This window comes from Patagioenas fasciata, chromosome 8, assembly GCF_037038585.1.
Source record: "Patagioenas fasciata isolate bPatFas1 chromosome 8, bPatFas1.hap1, whole genome shotgun sequence".
Taxonomy (NCBI): Eukaryota; Metazoa; Chordata; class Aves; order Columbiformes; family Columbidae; genus Patagioenas; species Patagioenas fasciata.
In genome coordinates this window covers 32,152,456-32,169,917 of record NC_092527.1, presented here as the reverse complement: position 1 = coordinate 32,169,917, position 17,462 = coordinate 32,152,456, and the positions used below count along the sequence as shown (strand labels likewise).

The window sequence follows — 17,462 nt, the reverse complement described above, 5'->3', positions numbered from 1 at the left end:
AGGGTAAGGCCTGGCAGCGTAGAAAGCTCTACGCAGTCCCTGCTCCACTGACACCCAGCAGGCTCCATGAGTTCCACTGTATGGTCAGGGACTCGGTCTTTCAAGGCCCCACCAAAACCAGTATCAGAGTTGCTGGTATCTTCATGGCAGAGAGATCACAGTGATTCAAAGAAAGACATTAAAGGTACAGGAGGCAATTTTAAAATCTAAGTCTCACCTTCTATTGAACAGCCACAAGCTCCAAAACATCAATTCTGCTTCCTGAAAACAGGCTTAGAAAAGTGCGTGCACTACCCCAAGGTACAGATGGTACAACCCACGTAGGTCATCTGATGTGCCCAGATCTTGCAGCCTTTCAGCAGCAAACACAGGAAACGATCCAAGGGCCCAGCCCTCTGCCCTGCACCATGCTTCTTCCCACACATAACACTACCCTTTCGAGGAAGATGGACATATCCAGAGATAGCCTTAGCAATGTCATCTACAGAGTAACAGTCTGTTCGGGGAACATGTATTTCTCTGCAACACACATCTTCTGACCTAAAGAAACTGCCTTTGGATGCACTAGGGAAAATCAGGCTTTTTGAGTGACTGAAATGCACTTTGTCTGATGGCATTTGTATGGCTTCAGGCCAGGCCAGACCTTCTTCCCTTCTATTTAGACTTGTTAGTTATCTCTAACGTTACAACTATATTGCTGCAATACTGTGCCTGGAGATGAAGGCCAAGGAAATATACTTGAAAATACATTAGCATCACTGTTAGCTACACACTGTATTAGGGAAACTGAGGCATGAAGACTTACACAGGTTGTAACAATATGAGGAAGAGAACCCAGATGTCCTGATGTCCGGGGTCATATTCTGTCAACAGGGACATACTCATCTGGGAGGTCCATGTAAAAGGAAGGTTGAAAAAAACAGAATAGCTCTGATTTCTTCTGTTCTTATGGTTCTGGCTCACATGCAGCAGCAACTAACAAGAAGTTAGCAAGGTGGCTACCTCCCACTGCTCCCAGATGCTCAAGCTACTTGAGAAACAGTTCATGAACTGCTGCAGTTTGTAGCCTAACTGTTAAAGTCAAACCAGAACTGGTGCCATGTTACCTTTCCGTATCTACACATTGCTTTATGGTTGCCCAAGCACCTGGGCATGATGACTGAAGCAATAGTCTCAACAGAAATCCCAGTGTCATCCATCCCTTTCCATAACTTCTTTCTTGATCATGTAACAGATGGAAGGAGATAAACAAGAACTGTTCGGAAAATAATTGACTTATTTATGCAGAGGAACTTTAATCAAAACTGAGGCAAAAGAATTGCTCTCAGTCCACATGCCTGCTTGTCACAAAGCAAGCAGCAAAGTATAAACAAGTAATTCAGATAAAGTTGGAAATCATCTATGCTACTTCAAACTGGATTCATAAAGCAACTGAACTGAAGTGAAATCGCTTTCATATCAGACAATGGAAGTACAGTAGGGAGCACAAAAATGAGAGATGGGAATATATCCAGCAGAATGGAAAAAGTAGGCCTGTTCCCTCTGAGCTGATCAAGAAGGCAACATCTTATAGAGAAGAGATCCAGGCAAAGGCCAGCCAAGAGCACAGCCCCAGAGACCCACAGGCTCTGATCAAGAGAGCCCAAAATAGTCAACAAAAACAAATCTTTATTGGTAAAAAAGGGGTAGGGAGTAGGAGCCAATGCTCTCAAGAAACAGAAGCCAGTCTTTGAATTTGGGTAGAAGTTTGTCAGGAGGGATCGGGAGATGAATAACAGGAGGAACTTCAACAAGCAAGACAATTAATTCAGCAGCATCAGATGGACTGGGCTGTTTAGGTCAGAAGGGAACTAGATTTGAAAGCTTGAGCAGGACCATGAAAGGAAAAAGTCAGTCTTACCCACAAACAGGGGAGCAGATGGAAACAATGCTACAGTTGACAACCAACTCACTGTCAGGCAAAGGATCAGGTCAGGCTAAACAAAAGCAGGAAGGATAAATCCCTGCATGTGTTGTGGACGAGGCATTACACAGAGAAGATACAAAAAGCGTGCAAACATAGCAAGAGGGGAAAAAACTCCAAAACACCTCACAAACAAGGAATACTACTTAAACCAGGAAACTGACTGTACTCTGAATAAAATGGGAAGAGAAAATTAAGGCATTCCAGGAACAGATGACCAGATTTGGCCCAAATACCCTCCCTACCATCCCAGGGCATCAAACCTCCATAGGAGCTGGGGCTAGTAACCTTCACATTTCAAAAGAACCTAAGCACCAAAATCTGAAGTTTCTTGTCACTGTGTCAGCGCTGCTGTCAGTGATGCAAATCAGCCCATGGCCATTGCAGCACCGCTTTACCTGGGTAGAGTGCTGCAGCATGAGCCCCGACTAACAACCCTGCTGCTGCAAACCAGCATGTTCCTGCAGAGGCTTTCCCCCAAATCTGGGAAGACAAAGGGATCACGAGTCTTCAGCCACAGAGAGCAACGATTCACGGCAGACAGATGCTGCAGCAGTGAATTATAGCCGAACTGGAGATAACATCAAGAACTGGGTCTGCTTCTAGTTTACACAAAGGCCTCTCTGCACAACCTGGACGGTCTAAACAGACTACAAATTGGCATTTTACACCTACTGAAGGTATCAAAGTATAAATCCAGCCCAGAATCATGGGTTTCTGCATAGACTCCCTGTTACACAGATCTCCCACTGCATGGCTATATTATTAATACACAAAGGAAAGCAGGAACTGCAGCTCTGCAGGATCATCCCACTTGGAGGGCTATAAAATAAACTTGGGTGACAAAGGTGAACACAGCAGCCCTAGTGCTTTTGGAGGCCTCATTCCTCACTAAGGAGTGGGGTTTACGCTTATCATGCCATTTGCTGGGCTCACCCTCACTTTCTGTATTTTGCCCAGTGAGCTGTCAGTTGTATTGCAAGCCAACCATCACTGAGAAGACACTGCATACAAAACCTGACCTACATGGGCTTTTTTTTTTCCCCAAACTCATTGGCAAGATCTCAGCTTCTGCTGTAGTTCAGTAGAGACAAGGGAAGGCACAACTTAGTGCCAGCAGGTTCAGGAAGTCCAGCATCACTACAACTTGTTTGTCTACACCTGCAGACTGAATTGGGGCAAATTACATCAAGCAGGCAGATGGGATGTGCTGGGTCCAAACAGAGTTATTTGAGTAGAGCCCTATCTGCCAACCTGCTCTGATCAACTGTATTCCAGTACAAACCTAAAGAAGAAAGTGGGATTTTAACATGGGGTGATTCGCCTCTTGTGCACGGGCCAGCAACCCATTCTCCCAGTCTAACACTCAAAACTTCATTATGCTTTCTCAAAAAGAAGTCTAACTATGGTCAATATTGCCAGCCAGTCCCCTTCAATATCTCTAACAGAGAAGCATTCCTTAACAGCTCAGTCTTGTCACGTTTCTCTTTCTTGGAAAATTAACTGGGATATTCACATATATTCTCTACTGGAAGGCAAGATCCCACCTCTAATTCTTTCTTGACAAAATTTCAATAACTGCACAAAGATTCCAGATAGTAATCTCACTGTTTGTAGGTTAACAAAACGTGGCATAAATCAAAACATGACACAGCAAATTCTCCGTATTACACATGTGCCTTTGTACTGTACAAAACAGAGTGAAATCCTGAGCCATCAACAGAGCTCCCTGGCACTACAAGGCTTGAGACAGAAAGCACAGGCTCTGTCCCCAGCTTATTACACAAGGACCAGATTCTAACCCACCTACACACAGCGAGTCAAAACTCAGCTCCCACTGGCTGTGTAGTAAGTGTGTGATCTGCTGCGAGTGCAAGTGGCTAAAAAAAAAAATTCCCCAAATAAATAAACAAAGTACAATCCAGAAACAAATAACAACTGATAGAGGCTGGGAAGCAACAAAGCCGTCAACAAAAAGCCTCAGAGACCAGCTCCCTGGGATGTGAGGAAAGGGGTAGGGGCTTTGTGCAGAAAAGCAGAACATCACGGGCTGACACAGAAATCCACTCTTTCAGGAATTTCTTACCCAAGAGAGGCACACCACTCAGCCCCCTGCACCTCCTCTCCCCCAATAAAACCAGAATTACTGCACTGTCCTAACTTGAGAGGCCATAGGAAGGACTGAAAATTGCCAAGTACTCAGTGATCAGTGCAATGGGGGTGCAGTGAGCCTCCTCTGACAGAAAAGATATAATAAATTTAAAACTGTCCTTAAGCAAGTGTTCACCAAGCCACCTACTCCGCCCCTGCATAGCGAGGGGCCACTGCACAGCACCACTGTTCGGGTAAATCATGCTTACTTGTGCACCAGACAGCCAAGGTTGACTTGCAGCTACACATGCCACATCCTTTAAGCTTCTGCGCCCGCGTTTGTGAACCTGTGGCACATGAAGCCATCACCTGAGGCACATGAAGTACCTAATGCACACCTACCTGCCCCCATCCTTTCTTAGGGGCACGGTGAGCAAATTAAGCTTAAAGCCAAGAGTACTTGAGGGTTTCAATAGTACAGCCCCCATCCCTCCCCTCAAAAAAACAGCTTTAAAGGTTATGAGAGTAGAGGGCTACAGAGAAGATTCAGCAGAAAACCGAGTGATGGGATTCAGAAGCGTAGGAAAGAAGTTTCAAACGGGGCAGAGAAGAGCGCAACAACAGAGGAAATAAGGAGCTGCCACCAGAACAGCCAGAAGAGCAAAGAAACCCAGACACCCAGATTTTCAAGACACCATGTCCAAAATCCCCTACCATACCCATTAACAGCTGCTGATTCCAAGCTGTGCAGTCAACCTAGACTGGACTGTAGATGTCTGAAAGGCACTTGGGAAGCAGCCTCAGACACAAGGCAGGATAACAGGAAGAGAGGAAAATGAAAGGAAAAAGAAACTGGACAGAGATCAAACCCTCCCCCCATGGAACTGAGCAGCAGATCCTTTGAGTGCCCTTAACATGGGCCTCCCAGGAGAGCTCAGAACTCCTAGAGCTGCTGGGAGGGTGCCCGGCATTTCCCCAGGATCAGACCAAAAAATAACAGGCTTTTCTACACACCTGAGAGTCTAATAAAAAGAAAAAAAAAACACCCAACACACAAATGACAATATTGTAATGTAATTTCAGATACCATTATAAATCTTAACTTCATTAAACTGATTGTATTATTGGGGGGGGGGGGGAGGTGGATCATTTAGCATCCCTGCTGTTTATTTTATTTCCTGCTGACACAACAATTTAAATTGATTAAAAAGTCTTCTCAATTATTTTCCAAAATGTATAAATATCAAACCAATCTAATCTTAACTAACTATAATGAACCTTTCAAATATCTGGGTCTATTCAGAACTGCAAATGTACGGTCTGTAAGAGCAGTTTCCAGTGACACTGATTGTAAGTTACTATACTCACAGAACTGTACTCCCAGTACGGACTACTTCCACTTCTCTAGCAAGTTTTTAGAACTCAGCTTCTGTACCAGAAATGTCTTCAGAAGGAGCGAACATTAAATAAGTGATACTGCATGTTACAATAAATCTCTGCTAATGTTTCATCCCAGTCTGAAAACCAGGAGACACTTTTGCCAAGAGTAAATTTAAAAAAAAGAGGCAAAATTAAATTCTAATTTAATATGGGTTGGCTAATTGATTTGCTTGTTTTTTTACTTTTAGCTATGTGTTAAATGGGATTTTTTTTTAAAGTTTCCCTTGTTTATTATGAGCTCCAGGTCACAATGATTGTGATCCTCCATATACTTTTGCAGGTGGGTAATTTTCATTACCTAAATATCCCTGACTAAAGCAAGACCGCATATTCTGAAATATTTTCAGGTTTTAAATTACAGCATGCAATACTATATCTTTAAAATACCCATGCACATCACTACACACACATATAGATAATATCCCGAGGATTGCAGAACCCCTCTGCAGCACTCTGCATGCAGCACTCTGTTGCACAAGTGAGACAAACCAAGGAAGAGAGAGTGTGAGCCAAAACATCCTCCTTTAAAAATGCATCATGTAAATTACAAATAAAGTAGCAATGTTTTCCCTCTTATCTGCACACCTGTTTAAAGTAGAAAAAAATATTTTGGGAGACCATCATAGTTCTTTAAGAATAAGATTTGCTTCACCATTGCCATCCAGAGCTGGGCTGCCTGTTCCTCAGAACTTTCTGGGTGTTTGTGCCATGACAGCACAGAGCCTGCTGGGAAGAAATAGCTGTCACATCTGGGCTGCAAATGCTGAAGGGAAATACTTGGATGTAAACTATCAAATAAAGAGCATCTAGGCTCTGTAAATACCCTGTGACACATAACCATGGATTATTTGGTTCAGTAAAGATCAGCAACAATGCACATGTGTCAATTTCTGAAAGTGTATAAATAAAGAAAAGAAAAAAAGAAAACAACTGTGCTTTGCCAAGGCTGCTTGGGAAACATTTTTACAGGAGGCTTTTAAATGACAAGATCTGCACAAGATCTAAATGTGCAATCTCTCTATACTAATTAAACCTTTTGAAATCAAAAGAATGTTAGAAAATCTCATGTCCACGCATGAAATGTAAGTTTTGTCCCTTATTGAGGGCTTGATATTTAATTCAAAGTCCATTCAAACTCCACTACACAGAACTTACTGAATTGTCCCTTTGATTTTAACAGGAAGGGATGATACAGAGCCTTCCTTAAACAAGGCTGATGCTATACTTGGTGTCACACAAAACACACTGCAGTGAATTTGGAGGCACCCTGAACTTCACAGTTGTCATTTCCCAGCACTGCAGCCATCTGGACGGCCTGCCATCTCCCGCAGCAAGCGCAAGCTGCTGGACTTGTGCTGAAAGAAACTTCCATTTCCAATTGTGGGTATAATGTCTGAGCTCCCCAAAAGAACCACTCTGGTTTCTTCCAGGAGCGGACCTGACACTGGTCACTCCCTAAGGCTGAAAGAAACACGGGAGGCAACACACTGGGTAACGCTCTCACTCTACACATTCAATCTGGTCTCAGTATTCCCTGTAGAATGAAGGTTTTGAATAAAACTAGAAAGTACCTTTTCTGCTCCTCTGGTGCTTTTCACCCCACACCAATCTATTCAGCCTGTCATGCTAAATGGCCCAGTGGGCTGGTCTCGGCACAGCAAGGTGCTCCCCGAGAGCTGTGCTGGGGGGCTCTGTGTTGGTGGGGACAGGGACTGCTCGGCGTCCCTCTCAAGCCTGCAGCCTGCTGGATGTGGTGCTCCTGAGAGGGATGTGTTTCCAGCCCTCCTCTGGAGAAGGGCACGTTGCCATGACAAAGGCCTTTGAGAGAAAGAGGTGTGGGATGGAAAAATAAAATGTGAGAAACCCAGAGGGGAAAAACACAGAACTCGGTTCAGCATTGGCCATCATTCCCCAACACAAAGTCACAGGGATTTGGGACTTTGGCTCATGGGAAACAGTAAAGGGCTACAACTGCCTTGAAATCAGGAGAAGCTGGATGAAGGAGAGAAGCAGCTATAAACATGCAGCATACAAAGAGCTCAGGATATGCTGATCCTGATGAAGAAAATTTCCCCACAGCAAGGTGTCCTCACATCACTTCAAACAACCTTTATTATCAAATGCTGCCGAAGCAGAATTGCTGCAAGCAAAGGCACCTTTTCCCTAGGCCTTTACAGGTCCTTCCCAATGGCCCTAAGAAAGCTTTAATCACCTGAGCCACCTGCCACCATTTTATGGATTACTGCAGTAAAAGCAAGCTTGCAATTGCCTTTTCAAAACTATACTTCATGTTTCTAAAGTTTCTGTATCCCAGAAGGTCTCAAGAATGTCTTGAACAATTCTACACAAGGCAGCAGAAGAAAAGAACAGGAACAAGAGGTGAGAGGCAGACCCTACCACAGCACCTATTAAAATAGGCTTAATCCTGTTGTCTCTTCTACATTTAAGAAACAAAGAAATATGGTATTTTATAATAAGAGAAGTGTCAAAAACATGGAGTTCTACAACTACAAAGCAATCAGAAAGCACGGAAATCCCACTGCCCTGAAATGCAGAGTGAAAGACAGCTTCATTTTCCTGAGCTGAATTTTTAACATGTACATAGCAGCCAGTCATCTCCCTCTCTCCCATTTGTTGTAGGGGATCCATTTCAAAACATAATTTCCTTGCTTCAAATCATGCCTGTCATTACAATCCCAAAGCACTCAGGCTGCACGCACGCTATCCCTTAAAAGCAGTGACTTCTAGGTTGGAAAGACATCAGCTGTATATAATGGTAATAGCTCTTGCCTGCCTCCTCCCTGAACCCTACGAACAGATCTCCCTATTCCCCTTCCCTCTGCAGCATCTGAGCCTTGGCACAGCATCAGCTGGCAGTGCCACTTCAGATACAGCTCCCCCGTGTCCCCTCTGCTCTCAGCGCTACAGATCCAGAAGGGACACTGTACTTGTATGTCCCAGCTCTGAATCCCTCTGTGCTCACATTCTTCCTGTCTTCCCCACAGAGTAAGTTTCTCTCCCTGGTCTCCAGCCTTCCTCTCCAGCCTCACCATCCCAGCCAGCCCTGCACCCCTGTTTTCCTGCCCACGCCGTACCTGTTGGTAATACTTGCATTGCTGCCACTGCCGCTGTGTCTCCTTGCCCGGCTCAGCCTCCGCATGGGTTTTGGGTCTTGTAGTCCAGGGCTTGGAACCGAGGGGAAGGTCGAGGCATAGCCATGTTCACACTCTGCATGAGAATCAACAGGCAGGGAATAAAGGGGAAAAAAAAGGTCATTTAAGAAAAACAAACAAAAAAAAGAAAACAAGAAGTCAGCAGGCAGGCCTCACCACTAACCCACAGCCTGGCTGGGGAGGCCCTTAACCACAACAGCTCAGGGAAATGACTGATGATGTATTCAGAGGGAAGTGGACTGGGAGGTGGAGAAAAGAGAGGAAGGGGAGTGTAAAGGCTCTGCCAACCTTGGAGGAAGGACAACATCACCACTCAAACACCTGAAAACATCAAAGAAAACATGACAGACCAGAGAGCGCTTTTCTCCTCCTGTCCAAGCTCCCTGAACCGGGCAAACCAGCCAGGCGTATTTCACTGTGCCACTGATGCCTTTGCAAAGCCAGAGCCACCCACCACCATCCTTCCTGCCCCGTGGCAAAACTTTCACATCAAACCCCACTTTTCCTTCCAGAAATCACACTCGCCTCTATATCCCCCTCTCTGCAAAAACCTCCCAGCTCAGCCACACCTCGGGGAGGACCTGTCAGCCCTGTCCCTCAGCAAACCCCTCACTGTTCCAGCATTCACCCCCAGCCCACCCTCGCTCTGATCCCCTTCCCCACAGCCGCTCTGACCCCTCCGCGGGGATTTCTGCCTCCACGCAGGGTTGTTGCCCCCGCACCCTCCTCTCCCCATTACCTCTCTCCCTTCGCTCCAGATACTCGGCCGCCTCCAGCAGCCGCTGGATGTTGATCATCTGGACCTGCTCCATGGCCCCCGGGCCGGCTGCCAGGGGACTCCGCAGCCCCGGGTCCCCCTCCGCCCCCACGCTCCCAGCTCCCCCGCTGGAAACGGGGGCGGCTGCGGGGGGGAGGAGCGAGGGATCGCCGTCTCTCCCCAGTCCCCGGGCCTCCGCACGCCGGCAGCCCTCTCGTCCCGAGCGGGGGGGCGGCTCCCCTGGGAGGGCGAGGGGCGGACGCACGGAGGCGGCGAGGGAACACACGAGGAAATGCCGGAGGAAGGAGCGGGGCCGGGATCCTCCCCCCGGGGGAGGCAGCGAGGCGAGAGCTGTTCCTGACCCCGCTGCCCCTCACCCACCCACAGCCCCCGCTCCGGCCTGGATTTACGCCCCACTTCAGCCCTGACAGGACCCAATCCCCGCAGGCCCGCGGCGGAACCGAGACCGGCCCCTCAGCTCAGCCCGCCCCGCCCCCGCCGCCTCGCAGCACTTTGTTTACCTCTGCCCGGCGCTCACGGGAGGGGCGGGGCGGGGCGCGGCGCGGGGCTGCCTGGGAAATGCAGTTCCCGGCGTCGCTCACAGCCCGCAGGCCCAGCGGTAAATGGTGGGGCCGTGAGCGGGCACGACTGCCACCGGGTCACCGCGGGCTGGGGCGGACACCCGCGGGCAGCACCTCGGCCCGCAGGCCTGAGCTCCGCGCTCCACCACTGCTGAGACACATCGCCCAGGAGGGACCTACAGCAGCTTCGTCCCTCCCCTTGCAAACACCAGGGCTTTCTGCATGTGGAACTGTGACAAGAAAAAAGCAAAGGCTACCAAAAAAGCTGCAGCCACAGGGTTGGAGCTTTCCACATCTCACCGGTGGAGATAACTAAAGACAAAGTGCCAGGCTCCGGGAAGCCACACCTGGCGTGACGGGTCCCGTGTTTCTCACGGGAGCCAGAGGTGCAAGACCCATTTTTTAATGCGTGAAGTCGCTTGAGGTCACAGACAAAAGATGCCACAGATCACAATCTCAGTCTGTCCCATTTTGTATATTTGAAGAAACACGTAAACAAGTAACAACAGTGACCAACCCAACATTTTAATAAATACCGTCACACCTACACCTTGCAGTCCGATCACTGTTCTCAGCATCTTAATAATGTATTTACACCCTGATTTTCATACAGGCACAAACTCTCATGATCACTTCTGTGACTGAATTTTGCCAGCTACTTCAATATTTGCTGAGATAATGCTTAAAAAAATGGTTAGTATGATACCAGTCTCTAACATACTTGATCTACAGTCATAAAGGGGACAATCACAGAACACTCAAATCAGAATGCCCAGGGTAAAAATCTGAATCTCAAACCAATACTGACTTAGAAACCCTCCAAGCATTGTTCTTTAGCTCTAATTGGGGTTGTGTTTTGTGGGTCTGAACCTTTAGGCTGTGGCTCGTTACATTTTCAAGCATCCTTCCAGCAGAATGGCAGCTGGAACTGTACCTCTAAAAACAAACAAACAAACAAACAAAACCACACAAAACAAAAACCAACCTCCACAAAAACAACAACAAAACCAACAAAACAAGCAAAAAAACAACCAAAAGCAAAAAAAACCCCAAACAACTAAGATTCTAAATTAATGGCTTGTGTCTGGCAACAACAGCTTTAAACAAAGCACAGGTTATCAGGAGACTCATGATGAAGTTGCAAGAGTTGGCAGCACTCAACTTGGCCTGAAAAAAAAGTGGATTTAGGGTAGCTAACTCTTCTTTAAACACTTGTTGCTGAATCACTATTTCTGAGGTTTCCTCAGAAAACTGCTGCTTGCAGCTGATGGAGGTAAAAATAATACCAGTATTCAGTTCTTACACTGCCCATTTCATCTCTGAATCTCGAAGGGCTGATTTGTTTTGTTTCTCTTAAGATGGGACAGTTGAAGAATAAAGGAAGCTGGGGCACCTTCAGGGACGTGCCTCCCTCATCCTGCTCGGGGGAAAAGCGAGCCCCAGCCCTCGCTCAGGCAGGACAGCCTTGATTCACATGCACCGGTAAAAATTGGTGTTTGTCTGGGGGAGAACTCAGGGAAGGAAGGTATTCTCTCTCACCCCACCTCTTTTTTTTTTTTTTTTTCTATTCTGGAAACTGCCAATAGAGCAGATTATTGAAAGCACACAGAAAGTTTCATATTTGAGCAGTCTTAGGGAGTATTTATATGATCTTGGATTACTCACAAAAGGAAAAGGACACAGGTGCACAAACCACTCTGCAACAGCGGGGCTAATGCAAGAGCTTTTCTGGGCTCTGTGTTTCCTATAACCCGCTGCCAAAACCAGGGAGCCACGTGCCTCTTGGGATTAGCAATACTAAACATTACAACAAACAAACACCCAACAACACCACAACCCCCTCCCAAAAAAAGAAAAACATGATGAAGCCCTAAAATCAGCACAAGACAGGTTCTCACCAGCATTCACCACCACCAGCTTTTCTGATGGCACATTCAGAGGTATGTGGTGTCACCCTAGCGATTAAATAGGGAAAGCCACGGCTGGAAAATGAGGGGGCACTTTAGGAGCATATAAAAGTGTCAGCCTCCTGAAGCTAAAGTTTAAGATGCAAAGTAAGAAGGTATGAAGGAGGAGGATACTGATAAACACAGTGCATTAAATCAGCATTGGAATGAAGTAACAGCAAGATCAGCTCTTCCGTTTACAAAGCCGTTCAGCTTCCAAGTCTTTGTTTCTGAAGCAAACAATATACAATTAGAAAAAAAAAAAAAAAAACAAAAAACAACTGTGTGAAACAAAGACAAATTTGAGAGCAATCTGTGGGACATCTTCCCAAAGAAGAAGCCCCAAAGAGGCAGGCAAGACAACCATGGAGACACAGCAGATCTGCAAAATCTCTCAAGTGCTCGTGTGGGCAGGTCAGCCTGCAAACTGCCGGAGTTGTATGTGACAGAAACAAAAGTGGGTGGAAAGTGGCACAAAGAAGCCCGATGCTGTTCAACTGCTGACCAAAAACCCCCAAAGTCACACTTAAAATGTAGCTGAGGAACCCACAGGCAATGCTAGTGAGGGGCTAAGGGAATAGTATTTTAGGGGAGAATGAGATCATTTAATTTGGTAGCTCTGAATGATCAGTAAGTACAGTTTTCTGATTATAAGTGCTTGCTGCTTGGCATCCCTTCTGGCAGCTGTGATTCACTTTCATTGTGTGTTCTGCTGCTTCGCCCTTTAGAAAGGGGCTTTTTACATTTTATTAAATGGCACTTCGGCAGCCCTCCATTTCCAGCCTTAATAATGGATTTGTTAATCTCCCTGATAGCCTTTCCCTCCTCCTTAGTAACAATTTAAATATCCAAGAAGAAATCTGCAGTGCAGAAATCAATTAATATTTACATCTGAAATGCTGCTCTACTATTTTAATCAAGTAGAACAGATGTGGTCTGGTTTTTACCAACACCAACATCACTTGCATTAAACTAGCATCTTCCATCAGGGAAATCTTCTAAGAGCTTTCCAGAAAGTAATGTTTTGAGATTCTCAAACCTGCAAAGACTTTAGCTCTTTTCCTTCCACTCTGCAGGAAGGGAAACTGAGGTGTAAGCAGCATAATCGTCCTCATGAAGACACACCCTGAGCTAGAGGTGGAACAGGAACACAGCTCACAAATCAAGATGCCCAACCCTCTGCTTTTAACACAAGCCTTAGAAATAACACAATGCTTTGCAACGTGGAAGTTATTCTCAATACGGGCAAACCCTTTGGCTAAGCTGCCTAGTTTTCCATCCTGTCTTTGGCTTTTTCTAAAATCCTCCTATCCCCAACTCTTTGCAACCTCTGGGAGAAACAAGATAGCAACAGTTGTAACAGATTCCTTTGCCCACCTTCATACAAACCCTGCAAATTTTTAATACTGTTTTCAAAGCCTTGACACCTAACATTTCTGCAACCAAGGAATGAACAGAGATCCCCAGCGGGAACCATTCTCTGCTGCTCTCAAAGCAATGAGAAGATTCACTGATTCCCCAAACTTCTGGGGACAGCAGATCCATTAAAAAAATTCCGCTTTTCTAGCTGGAGGAATAGCATCTCTGCCATACCTGAATATCCCACCTGTCAGCACATGCTGTAATAACCAGGTCTCTATTCTTGTACTCATAACTGTAGCAGCTCAGCATCCGAGGACTCACAGCAGCGGCCTGGAGAACATCCTGTCCCACCTACTCAACACCCTTCCAATGCTTGCAGTACCTGCAGTAAGGGACCTACACCACGTGTAGGACGTGGCCTCATTTCTCATCCGGGAGCCTCAATCTTTCACAAGGCATCAGATAATCCCTTTCAGCACTCCCACTGGTGCCTGGAACCCATCCATGAGTGAGGACAGACATTTCTCAGAGCCAAACCACCTGGACATCCAAGAGTTTGAACAGGAATAAAGCACATGCTGTATACCTCACTCTGATTCAAAGACGATGTTGTGTCAATCAATAAGGTAAAAGCCACAGGTCTCCCAGCTCTCTGGGCTACTTGCTCCTTTCCTCTGGGAGACGTGTTGCTGTGTTTTGAGACCCATGCTGTGCCCCAGTTTATTCTGAGCCAGTGACTTACTCTGCAATTTTGGTTAAGTCATTTGACTGATGCAGCTGTAAAATGAAGTAAGAGGAACTCCTGTAAGAAAAAAAAATACATCATATACAGGGTCCTTCAGCTAAATAAGAAGGTAGGAGCCTTCAGCCAAAGGCAGATGGCACTTCCCTGCCAGCCCTCGGGATGCTCTGCTGACAAGGGATGTGATCGGTTCTCAGTGGCTCTTCTGGCACAGTCCCACCGTTTTACCTCTGCCCTATCATTTCTGCTGCTGTGGCTTCCTTCTGAACTTCATGCTGAGGTCCAAACAGCGTGAGTCAAAATAACCCAACCTGGAAGTGGCTAACACATGAATCACTGTGGCCAGGTCATGAACCAGGAGGAATGAAAGGGTTTATTGTGAGTTGGACGAAAAATATATAAATAAATGAGTCTGGTGCTGCTCCATACATCACTGTAAGATCCAAGACCATCTATACTGACCTTGAGCCATGTGTTCAGCTCTCATTGATTCAATGGGAGCTCTGCATGCAGATGGAAGGCAGTCTTGTCTCCTTCTGCCCTCCGCTAGCTATAGGTTTCTGATACATCTTTACTTTGGCTTGTCAAAAAAGACCCCAAACAGTGCATAAACAATCAAAGGAGCCACGTGATGAAGATACTATTTACTCGCCCTCAGGGTTCAGCTTTCCTCTCCTTCAGACAGGATTATTCAGGAGCAAAAGACAAATCTAATGTCACGTATTTGTTATTCCTGGTCAGAAGGTCAATAAACATATCCAGCACTTAAAGTGAGGCTGCAAAGATCTAGCTATCTTCTGTGAGGGGCCAAAGTCCACTGTCCCCTGCATGCCCACCTCTACTAGACTTGTGAGTAAGGACACCACTGTTACAGTGGCTTGCGTGTCTTCATGCTTTTAGAAGAGGATATGGCAACATAGCTCTGTATCTGCACTGAGATCAGTATATGTTACATACCATGTCTATTACAGATAAGTCATCATATCCCAAGAATTCAGCACGTGTTTACGCAACTCCTACTGACAAAAGCGTGAGTCCACACAGACAAAGAGGATGCTTGGCATATACTAAACCTCAGCTGAGTTCACTCCAGGTCCCTCTAACAACGTCTTCCAAACTCCAACATTTCAGTTGCTGCAGATTTCCAGCCTTGCTTATCCATGACGTGCCATTTGCAGAGGTTACAGATACACCAACAGAGCTGCCCTCAGCACAAATTCCATTTTTTAAAACAGCCACTGTAATTTGTTTCATGTGACGTTTCTATTCCTTAGATACCAAGCTTAAATTTCTAGAAACAGGTCATTTGGAAACCTGTACATGTCAGTTAGCAAGGTGTGTTGGGATTGGGTTTCGTGGTCTCACCATGAGAACTGCAGCAAGCAGGCAGGCAGCGCTATTACTCATTTCCAGAGGTTCAACTGGAAAAACAATTCAATCATATTTCAGTAGCTAAAATGCTTCCGTTTACCCGAGTAGTCTGATAACAGGACTCTAGTCTCCCTTGTCACCGTACTGTAATACAGATAATTTTTATTCCAATATTTTTTAAAGGTGAGTGAATACTACAACGGTGGCTGCACTGCTGGTGCAGACAGGTCACTCCCAAACCACAGTGTCCCCTGCCATAGCCCAGACGCTACATCCTACTCTCCTCTGTGGCTCTCAGCCCTGTCCTTCTATTTCCACACCATCCAGCCAACCCATGGCCCCTCTGTTATTATTCATGTATACAATGATGGGATGTAGGACCTAAAGATGAAAAAAAACCATCATCTGCTTATTTCTCCTTAAGCACGAAGCAGCCAGGAAACTCCTGCCTTAACTGAAAGTCCTGCCCTAGACATGGAAGGCTCCACCACTCACGTTACACCACTGACCTGAAAGCAGAGGTGGGAAACTGGTATATTTTGGGGGCTGAAAAGGGCCTCCTGGCTGCTCTTCCACCACCAGAAGGTGTGACGTGCACACTCTGGGATATCAAAGCCTTCAGATCCACAAGAGACAGGGTTGCCTCACCTCACAAGGGGTGCCCTCACTAAACAGCACCCAGTTCTGCTAGGGACAGCGTTTTAAAAAAGTGAATAACCTGGTACAGCCACCAAAGGCTTGGAAGAACTTAAGTGTTTTATCAGAAACTCTACAAAACTACTAAGAAAACCACTTGAACTCACCCATCCGTAATAGCCCTGCCTTAAACTCCTGCCTTTGGCTCCCGAAACCCCTTGGCTTCCCCCCAGCTGTGATGCTGATGCCTGCCAGCCTGCCGCGGCTTCACCCAGCCCCATCCCATCCTTCGTCCTGGCCAGGAGGAGACAAACACCTACCTGTCACCTCTGTTTTTTTTAAGACTGTTTCCTTGAGGCAGGGCACAGTCATTCCCCTACGTGTTCAGCACCCAGCACAACAGGGCTGTGACTCAGCCACCTTCCTGATGGGAGGAACACCAAAATAGCTTGTCACAGCCCCAGTAATGCTTCGGCCAAACCACCTGGGCATCCTGCAGGAAGCAGCTGAGCACCGGCTCTGCCCACAACCCAGTTTGGCTGCAGTCTCTGTCACCAAATTTATTTTTTGCTCTGGTCTCCTCTGTTATTGCTAATTGCCAGGTCAGAGATGGTAATGAGGGCTGCCCAGCCATTACCAAGGTCTCTGCCAGGCCACCAGCATGGGATGCACTGAGCAATGGCTCCTGCGCTGGCAGATGAAAGGGTATAGAATCCTCTTGGTACAATAACCTGAGCTCTGCATGCAAATCTCTTCCCGGTAAGACTATGTATATACATTAGGATGTAATCCTCCTGTTTCTGTGGCTATTCCTTAGTTTAGAGAGGGCCCGTAACGCTCAGAGATTGTTTTCCAATCCCAGCAGCATTTTTCTTTGTTTGGGAGCAACATGTAAAAGCTGCCTGGTTTACGACGGACACGTTCCAAACAGCATGTTCAATAGTTGAGCCTTTAGTTAAATGGGACCTTTCAAGCTCAAATGTCCTGATTGCAAATTAAAATATTGAAAGGTTTTGCAGAATCGGCTCATAAAAGCGAGGATTTTCAGTACTATGATCATGATGATTTTTAGTGAAAGCTTTAGTGAAAACAAGTGCTCAGGAATGGAGTTGTTTGGGTGCAAACAGCTACTTTCAAAATTTAGCAATAAAAACCCAGTATCCGCCTGTCCTGCTCTTTTTCCAGTTCCAAACAAGGAACCGCATAAAGTGATGCATTTTTAAACAGCGATGAGATCAGGTACTATCCACCTCAATGGCAAGAACAATTCTATTCCTATCCCTGCCCCGAAAAAAAAATAAAATTGACAGTTCCCCTTCAAGACATGAGCACTCTTAAAGAAAAACAAACAAAAAAAACCCAGCGGTCTCACACTTGATTTCCAAAGCAGCGGTGCTGCT

General features: G+C 46.2%; 1 protein-coding gene across 2 annotated transcripts in view; it reads right to left on the bottom strand.

The window, feature by feature from the left end:
* MXI1 (MAX interactor 1, dimerization protein) overlaps nucleotides 1-17,462 on the bottom strand; it is a 56,203-nt gene that overhangs the window by 36,774 nt on the left and 1,967 nt on the right. The window contains exons 1-2 of one of the 2 annotated variants that reach the window (XM_065843709.2): nucleotides 9,407-9,806; nucleotides 8,590-8,722 (exon numbers count right to left, since the gene is read on the bottom strand). In XM_065843709.2, the coding sequence (XP_065699781.1) occupies nucleotides 8,590-8,722; nucleotides 9,407-9,479 (206 nt within the window). In that variant the 5' untranslated portion in view covers nucleotides 9,480-9,806. Of the gene's footprint in view, nucleotides 1-8,589; nucleotides 8,723-9,406; nucleotides 9,807-17,462 lie in introns of those variants that run through there. The other variant, XM_065843708.2, reaches the window with a different exon arrangement.